The 18,146-nt window shown below is 41.9% G+C and overlaps 1 protein-coding gene across 1 annotated transcript in view; it reads left to right on the forward strand.

Annotated features, from left to right (window-relative positions):
• The window catches only part of LOC126189043 (UPF0184 protein AAEL002161), a 51,617-nt gene extending 37,855 nt beyond the window's left edge, over positions 1-13,762 (forward strand). The window contains exon 2 of the mRNA XM_049930895.1: positions 12,660-13,762. Coding sequence (XP_049786852.1) covers positions 12,660-12,823 — 164 coding nt within the window. The 3' untranslated portion in view covers positions 12,824-13,762. The remainder of the gene's footprint in view (positions 1-12,659) is intronic.
• The last annotated feature ends 4,384 nt before the right edge of the window (positions 13,763-18,146 follow it).

The raw sequence follows: 18,146 nt of genomic DNA on the forward strand, positions 1-18,146 counted from the left end.
GACTGTCTGAAAGCCTCTGTGCGCGCTCTAATCTCTCTAATTTTACATTCGTGATCTCCTCGGGAGGTATAAGTAGGGGGAAGCAATATATTCGATACCTCATCCAGAAACGCACCCTCTCGAAACCTGGCGAGCAAGCTACACCGCGATGCAGAGCGCCTCTCTTGCAGAGTCTGCCACTTGAGTTTGTTAAACATCTCCGTAACGCTATCACGGTTACCAAATAACCCTGTGACGAAACGCGCCGCTCTTCTTTGGATCTTCTCTATCTCCTCCGTCAACCCGATCTGGTACGGATCCCACACTGATGAGCAATACTCAAGTATAGTTCGAACGAGTGTTTTGTAAGCCACCTCCTTTGTTGATGGACTACATTTTCTAAGGACTCTCCCAATGAATCTCAACCTGGTACCCGCCTTACCAACAATTAATTTTATATGATCATTCCACTTCAAATCGTTCCGCACGCATACTCCCAGATATTTTACAGAAGTAACTGCTACCAGTGTTTGTTCCGCTATCATATAATCATACAATAAAGGATCCTTCTTTCTATGTATTCTCAATACATTACATTTGTCTATGTTAAGGGTCAGTTGCCACTCCCTGCACCAAGTGCCTATCCGCTGCAGATCTTCCTGCATTTCGCTACAATTTTCTAATGCTGCAACTTCTCTGTATACTACAGCATCATCCGCGAAAAGCCGCATGGAACTTCCGACACTATCTACTAGGTCATTTATATATATTGTGAAAAGCAATGGTCCCATAACACTCCCCTGTGGCACGCCAGAGGTTACTTTAATGTCTGTAGACGTCTCTCCGTTGATAACAACATGCTGTGTTCTGTTTGCTAAAAACTCTTCAATCCAGCCACACAGCTGGTCTGATATTCCGTAGGCTCTTACTTTGTTTATCAGGCGACAGTGCGGAACTGTATCGAACGCCTTCCGGAAGTCAAGAAAAATAGCATCTACCTGGGAGTCTGTATCTATTATTTTCCTTTCCAACTCCTCGCACACCTATTCCCATTTGGACCTATCGTTTTCCACTGCCCAACTTGCCCATCGTCTTGAGTGGTCTATTCCTCTGACATGTACTCGAGAAACCATTTCCCATGTGCTCTCCGTTTGCGGACTCCTACCTCATCTGTATGCACACCCAAATGACAGCTTGCTGAGGCTGGCTGACTGGCAGCTTTACTCCTCCCTGGCAACCTTCAAAGAACAACATTCCGCAATTGTGATGACTAAGTGGACAATCTCACCAATGTTATCCTTACTGCTGCAGAATGTTCCATTCCTTGTACCTTCTGTTTACCATGTCCTGTCCCAGTCCCTCAGTGGACTGAGGAATGCTGTGATGCAATTCGTGCACGGAGACCTGCTCTCCTTGTTTTTAACCATCATCCTACAATGTCGAAATGCATTCATTATAACCAGGTGTGTGCAGCTTGTCTTCGCATTGTGCAGGATAGCAAACAAGCTAGTTGGATTTCATTCATTAGTTCTTTTAACAGTTCCACCCTTTCCTCTGTCATGTGGGCCAACCTTCGACAGCTCTATGGGACTAAGATCCATTCACCCACTTCCGGCCTCACAGTAGCAGATGTTGTTATCGTGGACTCTCTTACTATCTCCAACACCTTGGGTCACCAATTTGCAGAAGTTTCGAGCTCTTCCCATTATCACCCTGCCTTTCTCAATGGGAAACGAGTGGAGGAGGCTCGGGTGATGCCCTTCTCTTCTCCGAACCGTGAGTGCTACAATGCTGCCTTTACTATGAGGCAGCTCGATCATACTCTCAGTTCATCCTGATCCTCCGCCCCATCCACATTCAGATGTTGCAACACCTTTCTCTTGCGGGCAAGCACTTTCTGCTTAACACGTACAACTGCATGTAGGCAGAAGGCACATTTCCCGGACACTGGCGTGAAGCCACCGTCATACCCATACCTGAGCCCAGTAAGGACAAAAACCTTCCTTCTGGCTACTGCCCCATCTCACTTACCAGCTGTGTTTGCTAGGTGATGGAATGTATGATTGGGGCTGGCTGGTATGGTGGCTCGAGTCTTGCAATTTACTGACAAATGCGCAGTGTGGATCTCGAACATGGCATTCTGCAGGTGACCATCTCATTACTTTGTCCACCCATGTCATGAATGGTTTTCTTCGGAAATCCAAACTGTGGCCCTGTTTTTCGATTTGGAGAAGACCTACATACCTGCTGGAGAACTGGTATCCTCCGTACTCTTTACATGTGTGGCTGTGTGGCTTCCATGGCTGCCTGCCCTGTTTCCTTCAGGCATTTTTACAAGATCGAGTTTTCAAGGTGTGTGTTTGCTCTGCCTTGTTGGACACCTTTATCCAGGAAAACGGTGTGCCTCAGGGTTCCGCCCTAAGTGTCATCCTCTTTATCGCCATTAAACCTATCATGGCCTGTCTCCCACCGGGCATCTCGGGTTCCCTTTTTGTTGACAATTTTGCCATCTATTGCAGTTATCCACAGATGTGTCTCACTGAGCGGCGCCTTTAGTGGTGTCTTGGTCGTCTTTACTCCTGGAGCATAGACAATGGCTTTCGCTTTTCCACTGACAAAACTGTTTGTGTGAATTTCTGGCAATGCAAGTGGTTTCTCTCAACATCTTTACATCTTGGGCCTGTTGCCCTTCGTTTCATTGAAACTATGAAATTCCTGGGGCTCATGCTCGATAGGAAACTTTCTTGGTCCTCCCATGCATCTTACCTGGCAGCCCGCTGTACACGGTTCCTCAATGTCCTACGTGTCCTCAATGGTACTTCCCAGGGTGCCGATTGAACCACCCTCATCAGTTTGTATTGGTCCCTTGTCCATTCGAAACTGTACTATGGGTGCTTTGTTTATGCATCTGCATGCCCATCCCTCTTACACCGTCTGAACCATCGCGGAATCTATTTCGCCACGGGTGCCATTTACACCAGCCGGCCGGTTTGAGTGCTGTATGCTGAAGCTGCTGAACTACCTGTCCTACTGCTGTGACTTTCTCCTCAGCAGGTATGCATGCTGTTTGTCTGTCATGTGTGGCCACCCTTCCTATGCCTCCTTCTGTGATGATTCCTTTCATTGTCAGTTTGGGGCTTGTTCCTCTTCTCCGTTACCTCCTGGAGTCCGCTTTCAGCATTTGCTACTGCGGCTTAACTTCATACTACCTGCAACTTTCCCAGTGTGTGTGAACCATTCACCACCTTGGCTTCATGAAGCGGCCCATGTTAACCTTGGCCTTCATTTGCTTCCTAAGGACACTACTCCAGCCCCAGTTTATCACCTTCAGTTTCACAACCTTCGCATGGAACTTCGTGATAGTACCTTTGTATACACTGATAGCTCTCGGACTGACCAGGGGTCAGGTGTGCCTTCGTCATTGGCACCTGTTTCTTTCGATATTGGCTTCCAGCACACTCCTCAGTATTACAGCCAAGCTCTTTGCCTTGTATCAGGCCACGAAGTAAATCCGACGACACAGCCTTTTTAATTGTGCCCTCTGCTCAGACTCACTCAGTGCCATTCAAAGTCTATGTGCACTGTACACTGCCCATCCCTTAGTGCAGCAGGTCCAGAAAAACTGTCACTTGCTCACTTTTGGTGGAGCCAGTGTGATGTTTCTGTGGGTTCCTGGTCATGTCGGTCTGCCAGGAAACGAGGCTGCTGCCAAGGCTGCAGACCGTGTACCTCAGCCCGCGGTACCTGTATTCCCTCTGATGATCTCTGTGTTGCCGTCTGCCAGAAGGTGGTGTCCCTTTGGCATTGTCAATGGTCCTCCCTTCACAGGAATAAGCTCTGGCTCATTAAGCATCTCCCAGCAACTTGGACAAACTCCTCTTGGCCCTCCCACTGCGATGAGATTATTTTAACTCAGCTGTGTATTTAGTCCAGTCAAATAGTAGATATACCTTGCAAAAGGTGGGGTAGAAGAGTTTATTTTTTCAACTCGTTCATATGGTTGGAAAGATTAGAAAACTGAGTTTTGCCAACAAAATTTCGCTTGGGGAAAGCTTTCTGCAGTCAAAAAACTTCGAAAATTTCGGACTTTTTTCAGTTTTTTCAAAATATCTCAGTTTCGTTTGCTCCTATCGCTTTAACGTCTAATTTATTTTTAAAGAACACAAAATTCTCTATAAATTTGATTCTTGCCATTTTTTTTTCTACTCCCCATATCTAAGGCACTACAGCGCCTCAAAAAATACCAATTTTTCAAATTTTGAGCATAGTGGCAAGATACTTTATTTTTGAACACTATTTTTTCAGTTTCTGTTTGTGTAGTATAAATACATTATACATCATGTTATAAGTTGGAATTTACCACTTCACTTTCAGGTATTCAATTTCTCTGTATGCAACATGAGGATTGCTGGGCACCCAGCTATTGTGATTCTTACATCACTACCTGAAGTTCACTATCGGCCACCTCAGCCCTGGTGTTTGTAAAGCTATAAATATAAAAATACATCATTAAGAGACATAAACACACACACACACACACACACACACACACACACACACACACACACACACACTCACACACACAAAATAAATTGTCTCAGGAAACTGAACTATTATTAGCTGCAATAGGCAACCTAATTAGGTAGGTAATTATTCTTGTGCATACAACCCACACAGTTGACATTAAAAATAAGTAGCTTTATTACAATTAAAATGCATTGTCAGTTACTAAAAAATGTTGACAGTTCTGGGTGTATAATACTTGTAATATTGCACTTAAGCACACTTGAGACAGATATGAGCATCACTTCCAACGTTTTGATGGGCCAGGTTCCTCATTGTCACCAGAAATACCTTGATTTACGGATTCAGGGTCTGTACATAGAGTTGATCCCAGATTGACCTCTTCTTTAAACAGCGAGTCAGCCTCAGCAAGTTCGTTGGTTTCATTAGCGGTTTCCTCAACATCCTCCATAACATCTTCACTGTCTTCATATAAAAATTTTGGTACATTTTCACAGTTGACCCCAATACATTTCTTGCAAATTGAAGAACATTTCAAACCCACTTTTCTGCAGGAGCACGCTCTGCCACAGGTTCAGCCTGCATGAGCATGAAACAATGTGAAGAAGTGCCTCAGGTGCTGGATCTTGGCTCATTATAACGGGTATTGGACCATGGTCACTGTGATTCCAGCCCCATTTCTCAGGAGGTTCCCAGTTTCCCATCCAACTTTGGACTTGTTGGTAAGTCCGCAACGAATGATGTTGTGCAGCATCTTGTGTAGGTGGCAACCGTGCAAGATTCAGTTTGCTTTTTGTGGCAGACTTGGCAAATAGCTGGTACCGCAAATGGTCTAGTGTGTAGGAACTGCTGACACCTTCACTATACAATGCGATAGTAACCTGTTCTCCTGCAGTTATTATTTCTTCACGGGTAGCATGTGGTTTATTGAACGTGCAAAGCGCTGAGGTTAGGTGTTCATTTTTCGCAACAATATTGCAGCAATTAATTTTTCCTTGACCAAAAAAAGCAGATGATGTATCACATCTGCTAAAGGCGTGAGTGAACAGAATATTTTCATTGTCAAACTTGTAAGATGCAGTGGAAAACCACTTGTCTTCTGCATTTCCTCTTCCTGGTTTTAAGAAAAATAAGTTTTCAATGCCTTGCTCCAAACCGGTCATGAGCACAAGCAGGTCAACATCTTCTCCGATAATGACAACACTTCCAAAATCTTTGGTTCTTGAAATGGCAGATGTTACAATTATAACGTTAGCTTCTTCTTGTGCCTGGTGCACTTCAGTGCTACACTCCAGAAATTCCATTTTAAAAAGTGTGATCAAACGCATCTTGTTTCGTTCGTTATACAAGAACTTGTCCTGAGGGACTTGGTTCACCATCTCTGATTCAACCACAACGTCAACCGAAGAATGTTGCTTGGACCTACGAATCCTCTCAGCACTCTTTGTGCTACAGTTGTCTCCCTCACATGGATACCCATCAAATACAATAGCAAATTGAGATCCAGAATGATGTTGCAGGTAAGAAACATAGCTTTGGGCTATTGACTTGAAGCAAACATTTAGAGTCCAAGTCACTTTGTGGATACGGTACCCTCCATCAATGACAAAAAATTTACTCGGTCCACCTGACTTCACATCTTCCACTGGAACGAAGGCATTGTAGAATGAAGATTTTGTTCCTTTTTGCATGCTTTTTTCTGAAAATAGGGACATTGGGTAAGGAGCAAGTTCATATTTCAGAAAGGCTTTTAACTCTTCTTCACTTTGTTTCATTAAACAAATCCTTTGGAAAAGAGTTAAAGGATCTACAGTAATTTTAGTGCTCCCAGCTTTTACAGAATTGAACGCAGAAAGGAGGGTCACAACTTTATCTTTTCTACGGAACTTTACATCGTGGAAATTGTCACCAACTAGTCTTTGCTTGAAATTTGAAAAATTGGTATTTTTTGACACGCTGTAGCGCCTTAGATACTGGGAGTAGAAAAAAATGGTAAGAATCAAATTTGTAGATAATTTTGTGCCCTTTAAAAAAGAAAATAGACGTCAAAACAATAGGAGCAAATGAAACTGAGATATTTTGAAAAAACTGAAAAAAGTCCAAAATTTTCGAAGTTTTTTGACTGCAGAAAGTTTTCCCAAGAGAAATTTTGTAGGCAAAACTTGGTTTTCTAACCTTTCCAACAATATGAACGAGTTAAAAAAATAAAATCTTCTACCCCACCTTTTGCAAGGTACAGGCTTTTTTTCTGACAGTTTCACTGGACTAATTGGGCAGTGCCTTTTTAGCCATCGTCATTTGCTAAGTATCACTACCCCACCACTTTGTGCACATTGTGCCCAAGTTTTAACTATCTGCCACTTGCTGATGGAATGCCCCTTGTGTAACCACTTATGTTCCCACTGGGGTTTGCCGTCTGATTTATCAGCCTTTTTAGAAAATCATGCATGGGCTGTCGACCACGTTTTACTTTTTATCTGCCAAAGCAATATTGAGAACGCCATTTAATTTTTAGTTTTGGACCTCAGTTTCTGTATGGTGTCTTTTTTGCCCTTTTTCCACATGCCTGTATTTAGCTGTCTTCTATTATGTCAATTGGGACTGAAGTATACTCATCCAACTCCTCTCTGTGTTCGTGTTCTATAGTTTTGACTTGAACACATATGACCCCAGTTGTTTTATGTGCCCTAAAGCAAACCAAACCGCCCCCCCACCCCACCCCAAGGGGCTCACCACTCTTTGTCGGGTTCGTGCTTGGCTACCATGGGGCCCCAGCCTTTGCAGCATCTTTTCCCTTCCGTGCTGTATGTCTATCCTCTCGCTATTCCTTTTTCCCTCCCTTGGGGAACATATCTGAGGTGCGTTCGGGAATGTTGTTTCGCATTTTCCGTAGCCGACATCAGAACAGTCTCACCACTGTTTCTTGTTCCTTTCTTCTTTCTTTGTTCGCCTTCTCCTATCCTCCTTTCGCTTCAGCGTTTGAGGTTTCTCTTTTTCTTCCTGCTCCCTGTGCACTCCTTAAGGCCTGCCCATGCATCTGATGCATAACTGGGTACTGTGTAATTCTCATCCCCAGGTCGATAGGTAGGGTTCAACATACCACCTGATACAGGCCAGGCCCAGGGAGGGGTTACAGCCTGAGGTGTTACCTTCCCAAATAGCTGATTGGTCCCTCTGGCATGTGTTCGGGAGGTGTGAACTATCATCGAAGGCGGTTGGAGGGGGGGGGGGGGGGGGGGGGAGTTGGAAGGAGCACACCATTGGAGACGCTGGAAATCATGGGGCATTTTCTCGCAATGAGCCAGTCATCATCTTCACAGTAAACATCTACCAAACGTAATTGGGATGAAGCTCTTGAGGCAAAGACCCTCCCAGCTGCACCATGGTTCCTCATTCAAAGACCCTCCCACAGGTCCTCGTTTCATTTATTGAAGGTGGTCAGCCCTTTGCAATGGTAAACCCATTTCTTATTCAGAAAGTTGTTGATGCAATTGCCAACACTGTGAAATCATGCTCTCATTTATGCAGTGGCACTTTGCTTTTGGGAGAACACTTCTGATTCTCAAGCACATTAACTGCTTGCTGCTTCGCTTCTCCATGGCTATCCTGTTCATGTCAAGGCCCAAAGAACTCTGAATTCCCCCCCCCCCCCCCCCCCCCCCCGCCCACACACACACACACACACGCGCACACACACACGGCTGCTCGATGATCTGACTGAGGCAGAAGTCCAAACGTACTTATCTGATCAGGGTGTCATTTCAGTCTATCAGGTGATGAAAAAGGTAGATGCATCCTTAGTGCCCATACACACTCTTTTTCTCACTTTTGATAGAGTGGTGCTTCCATCCAAGATCAAAGCATGGTATAAAGTTATCACATTCCGAGAGTATATTCCGAACCCAATGCACTACTACCAGTGTCATCGTTTCAACCACACTTGAATGTCCTGTCGTCACCTGGCCAAATGTGTAACCTGTGGTAGAGATGTTCAAAAGGGCTATTGTCTGCATTATTCTCCCCGCTGTTTCAACTGCAATGGTGACCATGCCTCCTCTCAAGATTTTCACATGTAACTTGATGAGTGTGCTGTCCAGGAGATCTGGGTAAAGGAAAAAGTACCTTAACCGGTCACATGCAAGTTATTGGCTAGTCACAAACCCTGCGTTCTACCATCTGGCAATTACAGTACTGTTCTTGCTACATCACACTCCATGAAGGACTTGGCCATGCAGACATGCAACTTCAAATTCAGCACTGCAGCTGTGAAATCGCCCATTGTCATGGTAGCATCACCTTTTCCTCATCCAGCTGTGCAAGAAGCCACCAAACTTTTGTCTCACAGGGTACAGTCACCTGCTACACACCCAGTAGGCTGGAGAGGGCAGAAGGATTACTCCCACAAAGACTTCCTATGCTCCTCCAGCCAACAAACATCTGAGTCTTCCTCTGCCAACCAGAAAGGCTGCAAGAAGTCAAGCAAAGACAAATGGTCTTCTTCTTCACCAACTCGGAGATCCTTTTTGACGGTGTTGCCAAGTGATACCCTCGCCCAGCCAAACTCCGTATTGCTGGTGCACACTGCCAACTTTTTGTGTGCCCTGAACTCTGAAGATCGACAGAAGGAGAATGTCGACGACTCCGTAGATCTCATGGAGCAGGATTCTCTAGTCTCTGCACCCCGTAGCAGTGAGTCTTTGAAGGGTGGCACTCGGCGGCTGCTGAGGTGACACTCCTTCATTTTGTCCTTCCTCCTCTTTCCTCTTTATGACTCTCCTTCAATGGAACGTTCTTAGCCTGTGATCAGTGTATTTATGTCTGCCCTTAGAATCGCAGCAGCCACTTGTTCTGTGCCTACAGGAAACAAAATTGCATTCTCATGACCACTCTGAGCTCTTGAATTCTTTCTGGTCTGTTTTGACCTCTCCCCCCTCCCCCAAGGACAGCATTCCATCTCATGGGGGAGTCAGTCATGCTGCTTATACGGGAGGACGTTCATAGTCAAGCCATCTCCCTGACTACCCACCTTCAAACTGTTGCAGTTCGCCTTTCCCTTCTCCACATGACACCTGTGCCTCCTCCTTCAATTACTTCTTTGGTTGCCAGTATTGGGTGCATTCCCTCTTCTGTGTTATCTCCTGGAGTTCATTTTCAGCTCTTGCTCCGGCAACTTAACTTCAAGCTACCTTCAACTTTCCTGGTGGGTGTGAACCCTTCACCACCTTGGCTTCATATGGTGGCCCATGTTCACTATTGCCTTCATTCACTTCCCAAGGCCACTGCTGCAGCTTTGCTCTGTTGCCTTCAGTTTCACAACCTTCACATGGAACTTTGCGACAGTACCTTTGTGTACACTGATGGCTCTCAGACTGACTGTGGTGTCGGGTGTGCCTTCATCATTGGTACCGATGTGTTTCAGTATTGGATTCCAGAACACTGCTCAGTATTTACAGCAGAGCTCTTCACCCTATATCAGGCCATGCAGTACATCCAACGACACTGGCTTTTCAATTGCGTCGTCTGCTCCGACTCTCTCTGTACGCTTCAGAGCCTCTGTGTGCTGTACACCGTCCATCCTTCAGTGCAACAGATCCCAAAAAGTTGTCACTTGCTCACTCTTGATGGAGACACTGTGATATTTGTGGGTTCCTGGTCACATCGGTCTGACAGGAAACGAGGCCGCTGACGCTGCTGCCAAGGCTGCAGTGCTCTTACTTCAGCATGCTAGTTCTTACATTCCCTCCAATGATCTGTGTTGCCATTGTCAGCAGGTGGTATCACTTTAGCATCGCCACTGGTCCTCCCTTCATGGGAACAAGCCTGTCCCAGCAGCTTGGATGACCACCTCTTGGCCCTCTCACCATGAGGAGATAATTTTAGTTTGCTTGCGTATTGGGCACTGTCTTTTTAGCCATCACCATTTGTTAAGTAGTGCTCCCCACCAATTCATACTCATTGTGGTCAAGGTCAACCTTTGACAATCTGCCATTTCCTGACAGAATGCCCTCTTTTTTAACCACTTGTATTCTCATTTGTGTTTGCTGTCTGAGTTACTGGCCATTTTAGCAAACGATGCATGGTGTATTTTATAGACCCTTCTCCACGTAGCAGTGTGTAGCTATCTTCTCTTCCATCGATTGGGATTAAGTGTAGTCATTTTTAACTTCTCTCTTTGTCTTCATGTTCTACAGTTCTGACATGGGTGCATATGACCATAGTTGTTTTTGTACTGCAAAAGAAAACCAACCAACCAACCTCATACTCTAGACCTGTCACAGACATATCCTACCCCATAGAGGCATGTCTGCCTGTGAAAATGGCCATATCATATATCAGCTCTGCTGCAAACACTGCATAACCTTTTATGCTGGTATGACTACCAACCAGCTGTCCTCCTGGGTCAATAACCAAACTATTAAGGAGCAAAGTTCACCATCCAGTGGCATGACTATCATCTGAGTACAATATGCTCAATTTCAGTGGCTGCTTTACAGTCCGAGCCATCCACCACCAGGTTCTCTGTACAGATAGGAGTTGTCCTTGAAACACATTCTCCACTCCTGTAATCATCCTGGCCTCAATCTCAGGTAATTTACTATCCCTACATCCTCCACCCATCAGTTTCCTCTTCCTTCATGCTACCACTCCATCTCATTTCAACATCCACATTCCCTTCAGCACATGCTGCTTCCTACCGGCCACTTCAGTCGTTCCAGCCATATACCTGCCATCGCTCTATTCCATATTCCTATCTGGCAAACCGGCTGTGTCCATCCAAGCAACCCACCCAGCTGACTGAAGGCTAACTCTGAAAGCTAGCAAGTTTTCTTTCTTTTGTGTGTGCATACCAGCAGTGCAACACTTCTGCTTTGCAGTGAGCAGTCTCCTTCAATCCTAACACATTTAGATTCTACAACTACTTTCCAACAATATTAATGCTGTGTTTTCTTACATATTCCCTCACGAGACATGATAATGTAAGATCTCTGTAGAATGATACAAATTAAATATGTATAGAGCCACACACAGCATAGTGAAGATATTGACAAGAACAAAGACACAGAGCTATACTGACTCCATTGTTGGTTGTAAGCTGCCTTTTCTTTTTCCAAGTGTGTTAGGTAGTGCCACAATGTAACAGGAATTCCAACACTAAATGCAAGGTAATTGATTCAAATGGTACAACAAAATAAAGCACATTTACCAATGGCTATTACTGCTTTATAGTTTTAGATTGCAACCATTGGTGGGGATTCGTTAGACACTATGGTGTAACTGTCTTGCTGGAAATTAATGTTCTCAAAAGAAAATAATTCAGAGTAAATAGCTTTAAGAAATAATGATTTTGGAAATAGTAGCTGAAATAAATGTTCTTAAAGTGAGTAGGTGTAACTCAACTTGTTCAAAATAATAAATGTTGACCAGAACTTACCATCATTTTGATACTTTGCTGCAGATGACTCCTCCCTGAAGTTTAAGTCAATACTGGTTAGAGAACAGTATGATTCTCGAAAGACACGAAAAATCAGAATTTTAGGTATACAATTTGTTAAATCACACAGCACTGCTCAAGATCTTACATCACACTGGACCCTCTACACAATTTGACAATTTGGTATCTGTTTTGTTACTCAATTGTTCATAAATGAAAAGCCCTAATTGTAACCAAACAAAATGACAATACACGTTCCTACCAATGGATGGAAGTAATATTAGAGAGTACTTTAACATGAAGTTGTTGAAAATTACATTACAGGGCTCAAAAGACAAAACTACTTGCATGGTTCCTACCTAAAGACATACCAGTTAATCATGCAATATAAACAAGCTTCAAAATCATAAGAAAAATGAGCTGTTACCTTTCATCACTAGTGGCGTTTGACAACATGGTAGCCATGAGTTCAAGAAAATGTGCTGGCAGTAGGGAAAGAATGCTATCGTAGCTACTATGTTAAACTACTTGTAGCCATGCACTGTTCCTCATCTCCACTATGTGGTGAATGGTTGCATGTTATTTACTCATGACTTCATAGTTATGATTTGTACAGCATTATTTTTAGATACCCTGTATATAACATTTGTCTGCCTATGTTATTGGAATAGTCGTCAGATATAACATTATGAATTTTAAGAGAATTTTTGTTTGGCTGTTTCAGATTGTGAGGAACTCAACTCTCAGCTTGACCAGTTAAATTCTCTTTTGGATGCAATGGAACAGAAAAATGATGAGATTCAAGAACAGCTCCTTCAGCTGCTGCAGTGTAATAGAGAAACAAGGAAACTTTTTGAACTTAGCAGAAATTCACAACCTAGTGCGTAGGAATGAAACTTCACCTACACTGTAGTATTCGCAGATGAATTGATCAGTTCTTCATGCAGAATAAGCATTTATTGTTTCAAGGCTGAGGCATAAATCATGTAAAAATTGTACATTTGTGATTTTTGAATAATTGTAAAAAGATATCCAAGAGTACAAGCTGAAAAAGTACCTGCACTCAGAGGAACACTTTAATTGTAAATAGCAGTCACAGTGATCCGTATACATAGCTGTGAAGTCTCACTTCAAGCCTGTGCTTGTTAACCTTCTATTGGCCTCCCCAACACACAGTTCTTTCTTTATTTTCCAGTGCAGTCGACTACTACATCAAGAACTGAATTGCTTTCAGATGGCTCCCTTGCTTGTCCTATAACACCTATTTAGACAAATTAGCATCCGCCTTTCCTCATTATCCATCTGTTGTGCCTGCTCTTCTCAACATTGTGTGTATAGTTTCAGCAAGAAATATTCCAGTCACACACTAATTGCCACAGATTTTGGTCAAAATAAATGTTTTCTGTTAAATTTTGTTTTAGAGTGAAATGTGATTTGAATATATGAGCTATGCTGAAAAGTAAATAAACTAAAAATCATTGAACTTTGCTGTGTGATTAGCCAAGTTCTATGCAAATGCCATTGACAACATTTTGTGTCAATGACTAAAGTTTTGTGAAAATATGTAACTAATTGTCTGTGTTTATCGTTGGCTGCCATAAAAACAATGTATTGATAAAGCATTTATATGGTTTGGTATAAATTCAGTAAGGATATGTTAACACATATGTTATTTTATTAGGTACTTCAATAAAGTTCTATAAAAATGTTATGATATTTAAGTAGAACTCATTTGTCAGTAATACAAAATGATTTTTGTTTGCTTGCAGTACACATGATCAATGTACAAACTGAATAAAGTGGCACCAGTCATTGGTTGGAAGGGTAGTTGGGAAATGTTCATTCTTGGAATGTTTGCAAAGCCCATCATCGACAGTGCCTGTTTCCATTCTTATCTTCTTTCTAGTATGCTGAATCAGAAAGTTGGTCAGAATTGGTCTCTAAAATTTTATTTTATGGAATGTTAATTATATGATACATAAACATGCCAAATTTCTTTTCATCTTGCTGTTTAAAAAATACAATAATGTCCTTTGCTTTCATTAGACACAGAAGAAATGCATTTAAATTTTATGTGAGTGGCTTCCAGGTGCATCCAGCTGTTAGTTTATATGGGAGCTTTAGCACATTGACTGTCACGAGGTCATCACTCGCCGCAACAGAGCCTGATGCTCGCTGGCAGCTGTGAAACATGCATAACTATATGTGCGGCAATCAGTGTGTTAGTGTACAGCTCAGCATATAAAAATGATTGGAGCAGATGAGGCAAAGTATCCATGGATGCATATCTGTAACCATTCCGTTGTTGAATGAAAATTACCCCCATCTGTTGAAGTAAGATACACAAAATTTTAATCATGTTGGCTGAACATTGATTTTAAGCCTACTATTCCCAGATTTGAGTCCTCTTTAGCTTCTTCAGTTAAAAAGTAGGATTGGATTGAATTGAGAGGAAGAGACCAAACAGTGAGGTCATCGGTCTCATCGGTTTAGGGAAGGATGGAGAAGGAAGTCGGCCGTGCCCTGTCAAAGGAACCATCCCAGCATTTGCCTGAAGCGATATAGGGAAATAATAGAAAACCTAAATCAGTATGCCGGACGCGGGATTGAACCATCGTCCTCCAGAATGTGAATCCAGTTGCTAACCTCTACGCTACCTCACTTGCTCTTCAAAGTAGGATTTAGTTCAGTTGCTGCAGTGTTCTATTATAGACATGCAGTCAAAATGAATAAAAATCTCTTTGTTGGGATTACAAGTGTTGAGGAGAAGAAGACAATATCGTATTCTCCAAATACAACAATGTGGAATAACTAAAGTCTTGTGATGTTAATTTCTCAATCGTGCTGTCATTATTTAGATATTGCAGGCTAACATTGTGTTTCTACTGTTTGTTACTTTCTGTAGTAAGTTTCCAGTCCTCTCATAATTTAAGGAATATATCAGAAGCACTGATTTCAACCTCTGTTCAGTTTTAACTTCACAGTTAAACTGAAGTGTGTGCACGAATGTATGGCACATTTTGACATTTTGTAGAACCATATGGAGTAATGTTGTACACAGCAGTCTGCATTGCCTGCTGTAGTAGTTGACCTATTTACCACCAGAGGGCAGCACTAAACGAGGAGAGAGATGCAGTTTTTGCACCTCTGCACGAACAATGCCTATGTGCTACAAGAGTGGCAGAGTGCAACAAAGTGATGCTTATCGCAAATGGTTTGAAAGGGCAAATAATGCACAGAGACAAAGAAAAAAAAAAAAAAAATTAATGTCGGTAATTGGCAGGAAAGAGGAAAAGGCTTCATGATGCTGGATTGTAACATAAATCACAGAAAGGAAAAGCAGTTCCTGCGAAACTGCATCCAGTGCAAGTGAGTGGAATAATGCTGTATGGGTTTTGTAAAAAGGTGTACAGCTATGTCTGTAGAGTACCTTACATGTCCTGTAAAGTGGCATGTATGCTCTGTACAGTACATGGCTCTAACAACGTACATTATATGCATTTTCTGAAAACATTACAGTAAAAGTATGTAACACGAATAAAATTAACTATAATTCTCAAGATATCATCAACGAAAAAATATAACGACAATCTGATCACTGCTATAGTGTTAAAAGGGAATGTGAAATTTGATAATCCAATTGAATAGTCAGTAGTAATATTGATTTTTTGCTTGAACAGCATCATGTGTGCAATGCAGAAGTGTGCTCAAAAGGAGGATGCAAGGACGTTAACTTGGATATTAAGTTAAGGCTGTGTGAAGAATATAATGCCATGATGTATAAAGAGCAGTCCATTTACTTATAAAATCCATGGAAACAGGTGTGCCAACCAGACGAAAGACAGGTAAGACAGACGATACTTCACAGAAACAAGCTACTTTTAAGTACAAAGTACAGGCAAAAGACTTGTCCGCCGCTCGTGGTCTCGCGGTAGCGTTCTCGCTTCCCGAGCACGGGTCCCGGGTTCGATTCCCGGCGGGATCAGGGATTTTCACCTGCCTCAAGATGACTGGGTGTTTGTGTTGTCCTCATCATTTCATCATCATCCAGGAAAGTGGCGAAATTGGACTGAGCAAAGATTGGGTAATTGTACGGGCGCTGATAACCACGCAGTTGAGCGCCCCACAAACCAAACATCATCATCATCATCACAGTCAAAAGAAGTGTGCTGGAAACATTGCTTGACATTCTGCATCACCTGATGACAAATGCAGACTCTTCAATGTAAACTAAAAGATGGAATGACGACTCGTAAAGATGGTCGAGGAAAACATTTCAATAGGACACAGGCCGTATCAAATGACAAAAGAGCTCTGATTCGCAAATACATTTTGAGTTTCCCAAAGCAGATGAGCCATTGCAGCAGGAATAAATCCTCAAAAGAATGTTTACAAACCAATCTCAACCTCTGCAGAATGTATTAAGTGTTTACTGTAAAGCTTCCTGGAAATCATGAAGCAGGTCATACTACCAAAGTGTCTTTCACACAGATTTTTATTTGTGTTCCAGAATGTCTAGGTCAGATTCTTGCAGACAGTGTGATTTCTTGATTAACAAATCATTTCAGATGAAATAGAACTGCCCAACACTGAACTTGAGTCAGTTGCATCATGCAAAAGAAGATCAAGCATACAAAGTGCTAAAAATGTATGGAATGGCTAAAAGGAATAACAATCTACAAGGTTTTGTGTGTTGACCTACAACAGATTTTATTTTGTTCTCCATTGACGCATTCTACAGTATTCTTCCAGAGACAGCTGTTGTAAAATTTCATGGTTCACGACCTTGGTACTGGAAAAATTACAGTGAATTTTTGGGATGAATCCTGCGCAAGGAGAGGTTTAGCTGACAGTTTCCTGTCGGCTTAAATTTATGACAAACAGTTACAATGTTCTTGAAGAAGGTATGGAACACGAACTGATTGTATGGTCTGATTGCTGCATTGGACAAAACAATAACTGGAGAGTTTTAGCACTTTATTTCCATCTGTTCAGCCATAAGAACTGAGCAGTTTTTCTGTTCAGGCCGTAGTTTCCTACCTTGTGTCACGGACTTTGCAGTGATCGAGAAAAGAAAGAAAGCATCAAAAGTCATGGTTCCTTCAGAATGGAATTATGTCATTGCTGAGGCCTTCGTCGATCTTTCAAACTGGGCCATTCAGAAGATGATGATGGAAGACTTAAGGATATAGGATCCATTGAGTTGGTTTTAAAAAAAGCCACCCACTTTGAAAATTATTGGTGTACTCTGGTTGAAGCTGTATAGTGACAATCCTCGACACATAAGCATACATCGTAGTCACAATGTGCTTTGCCCATGGGAAAGATATTGTATTCTAAAGTATGGTCGTGAATATCAAGTAAAAAATTTGCAGCAGATCACAAAGTGATCTGGGGATAATGCTGTATGTCCATTTCTATGTGGTGTTTTTCCATTTTAATACTTGCTCATCTTCAAAAAACTATACTTAGCACAATTTTATAAAGTGCAATCAAGTATTATCAACAGTCTGTATGCACAAACAGTACATATCTGCTATTACATTATTATTCTGCAATAATTCTCTGGAATTAACCATTTTTGTCAGTTTATTAAAAACTGCAAAATGTACCGTACAGCATTATTTGTGCACATGCTTCAATTGTAAAATTCACAAGTAATGTGGTCTCACTTGAGTTTTTACTAGTTCTAGCTTATGAACGTCTGTTCCTCCTTTATTACTATTGATTACTATTGACCTGTGACAATTTGGAGTAGTGAAATGGAGTACATCCCTAAATTAACACTGAGCTGATCTCTAAAACACATGTTGCTCTAATCAACCCTGAATGAGACTACTTTTAACTATGAGTACTCATGGGCCCCATGTTCTTCAATGTAAATCTTACAAGTATTCTCATAGCTATTAAAAATTCACAGTCTCAAATTTTCGTGATTATCTGTATGGGTCTAGAAGAAATTATTTTGTATCTTGCAGTCCATTTAAAAACTTAGTATATTAAAATCCATTTTTTATTTAAACAATTATTTCCTTTTTAATCTTGTATATGTGAAATTTGTCCAATTAATTTCAAAATTGATAAGACTATAGCAGGCACAAGTGGTAAATTTCAGTGTTTCTTCATCTAAGTCAACCAGTATAACGCTTTCTCCTATGTAGTATTTTGTGAAAAGACAGTGAAAGAAAAACTTAAGAGATTCAAGTTTATC

Source organism: Schistocerca cancellata, chromosome 5 (genome assembly GCF_023864275.1).
Source record: "Schistocerca cancellata isolate TAMUIC-IGC-003103 chromosome 5, iqSchCanc2.1, whole genome shotgun sequence".
NCBI lineage: Eukaryota > Metazoa > Arthropoda > Insecta > Orthoptera > Acrididae > Schistocerca > Schistocerca cancellata.